The 4,215-nt window shown below is 37.9% G+C and overlaps 1 protein-coding gene across 1 annotated transcript; it reads left to right on the forward strand.

Moving 5' to 3' along the window:
• Positions 1-1,737: 1,737 nt before the first annotated feature.
• Positions 1,738-2,941, forward strand: LOC21405283 (RING-H2 finger protein ATL67). Its single transcript, XM_010094572.2, has one exon. The coding sequence runs from the start codon at positions 2,114-2,116 to the stop codon at positions 2,735-2,737; it is 624 nt and encodes a 207-aa protein (XP_010092874.1). The 5' UTR covers positions 1,738-2,113; the 3' UTR covers positions 2,738-2,941.
• Positions 2,942-4,215: the final 1,274 nt, after the last annotated feature.

A 4,215-nucleotide genomic window follows, 5' to 3' on the forward strand; every position in this document is an offset into this window, starting at 1 on the left:
GAGCTTTAACTATAGTAAAACTCGAATTGGTAAAATAAACGGGGCCTAAATTTATGGAAAACCTTGTATAACAGGTTTCATGTGCTTATAACGGCACCCAGACTAAGTTATGAGCTCGTCAAGTCCATGAATTGGTCATGTCTACAAGCTGGCATACACCTGAGCTAGAGCTCAATTCAGGTTTCGAGTCTTGAGGTCACTAAGACATCTTTCATTTTACCGATTCGAGTTTTCAGTTTTAGGTTTCTACAGTTAAAAGTTCTCAAAAAATGTCACATTTAATTTTTTCTGTTACAGTTAAAAGCTCTCAGAAAATATTACATCTCAATTCAAATTGAAAACTCGACTCTGCGAAACGAACGAGGTAAAAGCAACATGCTAACTTGGACTTTATGAAAAATCTTGTATAAGTATAACAATTCGAATGTCTTGGAGAGACGGTTGCTAGCTCGCCTGGTGATAAGCTTGTAATCCTGATGGCGAGCTTGTAAAGCTACGAGCTCGAGTGGTTGCAAGCCGTTGTAGAGAACTAACAATCTTTTAGAGAATTGCTCAAGGAGTTTGAAGGTGCTTTAGGACTAACAATATTATTTTGTCATAGGCTATTTAATGAGCATTAATGGCCCGTTTAATTTACTGATTTAAGTTTTTAATTTGAGTTAAGATGTGACTTACTGTTTCTGAAAATTTTTTATTGTATCAAAACTCAAATCGGTGAAATGAATGGAGCCTAAAAGACTTTAATAGAGCTGTGAGCTTTGACATTGTCAATGTGGAATGTTGACTTAACTCAGTGTGAAATATGGTATAACATACAGATAAAAACCTGAACACTAACATGGCTCTTTAATCCTCTGCAGTTGATGGATATATGCGATCAAATGGTGTTTAAAAAAAAAAAAAAAAAAAAAAAAAAAAGGTGGTAGCACAAAGCCCCCAAAAAAAAAAAAAAAACCTCTAAAAAAAGAATCTAGCAAACAAAAAACATATCCGAACATTAAAAACAAAAATGCAGTCTAATCGGAATAAGAATCACTGCTCTTACTAGCAAAAAAAAAAAAAATAATAAGAAAAAAGTATTCAAGAACTAAAACACCGAGGAGAGCGGGGCCATACAGAAGAAAGCGGTTGGCATACACATGTTGATGCCTGCAACAGATGTCAACATGTACACCACATCCAATCCTCCTCCTATGCGAGCAACTCGAACTCATTCTTGAACTCAACATTCAACGATGGCCATATAAATAAAATTTATGGCTATAGAGTATTGATGGTGCATCAAACCTCCAGTAATAAAAACACTCACCTCTTTTATTCTTGCTTGTATCTGCTTTTATTTATTATTCATGTTTGTTGACAATCATAAATCGTAATTTATTTTCCACAATAAAAAATTGGTATTCATCCCTGTAAAATTATTTACCTATCACTTACAAATGGTAGATCCCAACATCAAATAGAGATGCTCCTCCACAATAATATGCATGCCTCTGGTTGGACAAATGCGAAAATCATGACCACAAAAGCACAGTTAATGAGTAACAAATTCACTAAGATTTCACTTAAAAGCGTTTAATTTGCATAACTCGTTTTTTTACCGCGTTTGGATTGTCCAACCAAATTACTATAACCACACACTCGTAGTACACTAGTTCAATGACGGCTTTCACAAACTAGAAAACTGTAAAGAGCACAGGGCAAGCCCCAAATTACCCATTTCAACAACCCAACACTCTTTTCTCTGTCCTTCACGAAACAGCCCAAAATTCGAAACCCAGTAAAAACAAGTTAAACACCCAATGTTTGTTAATTCATAATTGTTATCTTTCCGTAAATTTTCTTGTTCTTTTGGGCGATTTTGGAAATTAAAGTGGAAGGAAGAAAGAAAGAGTTTCTCCCCCTCTCTATCCCAATTTCCCACCAATTTAATGCACTCTCTCTAATTCCAAACCCCAGTATTAAATGCAGCAGCTGGAGTATCCACCCACCTTCCCCTCTCCCAAAAAAAAAAAAAAAAAAAAAAAATCTCTCTCTCTTGTCTCTCTCTCTCTCTCTTCCTTCCGCATTAACAAATGGCTAAACCCCCTCTCCCCCTTTCTCTCTCCTCCCAATGTCCTCCTCCTCCTCCGCTGCCTCTGCCGCAACTCCCTCCTCATCCTCCGGCACCGCAAATTACTTCACTAATCTAGGCCTCGGCTACCCCATCGCCATCGCCCTTGGCTTCCTCGTCCTCCTCTCCATCCTCCTCCTCGCCTCCTACATCTGCTGCCGCGCCTCCCGCGCCTCCTACCACTCGTCCTCTTCCTCGGTTCCCTCCAACCTTAACCCTAACCCCAACCATGACGGCATAATCCTCCCCAGGATAATCTTCGTCGCCGAGGACGAGGACGACGACGCCGATGGCCGGCGCGGCGACCTCGACGACGGCGCCGTCGTCGGGCTCCACCAGAGCGTCATCAATTCCTACCCGAAGTTCCCGTACGAGAGGGACGGGGCGGGGATCAAGGAATCGACATGCTCGATTTGCCTCTGCGAGTACAAGGCTTCGGAGATGTTGAGGATGATGCCGGAGTGCCGACACTGCTTCCACCTCTGCTGCCTCGATGCGTGGCTCAAGCTCAATGGCTCCTGCCCCGTCTGCCGGAACTCGCCGCTGCCGACGCCGTTGTCCACGCCGTTGCAGGAGGTTGTTCCGTTGTCGCAGTTCGCCGCCGATCGGAGGAGGAGCAGGTGACTGTTGTTTTTTTATGGATTTTTTGTTTTGTTTTTTTGCATGGTGGGATTGTTTGGCTTTGGTGGAGAGGTTGGATTGTTAATGTAAATTTTTTTCTTTTTTTAACATTTTAATTATGGGTTGTGAGATTGATGCTGGTGATTTTTGTTTTTTAGTAGTCTTGATACTGGTGATTAGGCTGTGGAACAAGCAACTTTTTTTTTTTTTTTTAGTGTTACATTAATTCATAGGAATTTGTTTTTTTTTTCTTTTTCATTTTAACTATTGCTTAATTATTATTGTTTTGAAATTTCTTTCTTGTACTGGCAATTGCAATATTATTGGCTTTCTGGTTTTCTTTTCTTTTGTTTTCGGTTGATAATCATTATTTTATAAGGACTCTAGCGGTGCTGAATTATTGCCATTTTATATTTCTACTTGAGTTTATAATTCTTCTCCTTGGCTGAATAAGGCTGTTGTGTTGTTTTGTTCACTATAGAAAGTTCATTTTTATATTCTTGTTTCGCACAATTATATTCATTTTCTTTTTGTTCTTTTCTTTTCCACTTTTCTTTTGGGAACTGAAGTGAGTCCAATTGCAGACAATGCTTCTCATGCTTTGGTAATTTTGTACAAGTCCCTGTGGATTCTTTTCTCTCTCTCTCTCTCTTTTTTTTTTTTTTTTTTTCTTTTGGTCCTTGCCATTAATTGAACCACGTTTCTTTTGGTTGGATATTAATATACAGCTCTGATTTGGTGGCTATCTTTAATAGATTCAATTACGTTAATTTATTGATGTTTTGGGGGGAAGGAAAGGAATGATGTACTGGCGTTCTCTGTTTTGATAATTTGGTATCAAACAACTGGACTAGTTATTATTTTCACTGTGGAATTCGCCTACACTTTTACAAGGCAAATATATATGTATTTACCCCAGAAAAAGGAAAAAGTTATTATGTATCATTTTTTTTTTGAAAAAAAAAAAAAACAATAATAACAATGAGATGACTGTTTCTTTGAATAATGGAAATGTGAATATATGGAGAAGTTTTCCTGTGAGGCTGTGATAGTAAACTCTCAGTCAGACGTGAAAATCTTTTGTAAGTTTTGGAAACCAATGTCAATTAATTTGGTAACAATATGAAGCCAAAGTTTCTTGTTAGCCGTTTTGTTTTCATTTCTACAGTTAATTTGCTCGAGGATTAATTAGCGTTTAAATGATCAGTTAGCCTTTGCTATGTAACGTAAAAGAGGTTATCAAACCGTTTATGTATGTATTATTATTTTTTTCAAAAAAGTGATTCATTAATTGAATAAGCGGGTTTACTCTAGTTTATTGGAAGTCAACTAGAGCTTTGCTGTATTGGACAGCAAAACAGCACATGTTCATTTACACACTGTGATTGTTTGTGCTATACTCCTATATATCTACACGACATCATTAGGTCGTGATTAGCAAAAACATTTTTTTTTTTTTTTGGTTGGAATGACGGAACATC

This window comes from Morus notabilis, unplaced genomic scaffold, assembly GCF_000414095.1.
Source record: "Morus notabilis unplaced genomic scaffold, ASM41409v2 Scaffold594, whole genome shotgun sequence".
NCBI lineage: Eukaryota > Viridiplantae > Streptophyta > Magnoliopsida > Rosales > Moraceae > Morus > Morus notabilis.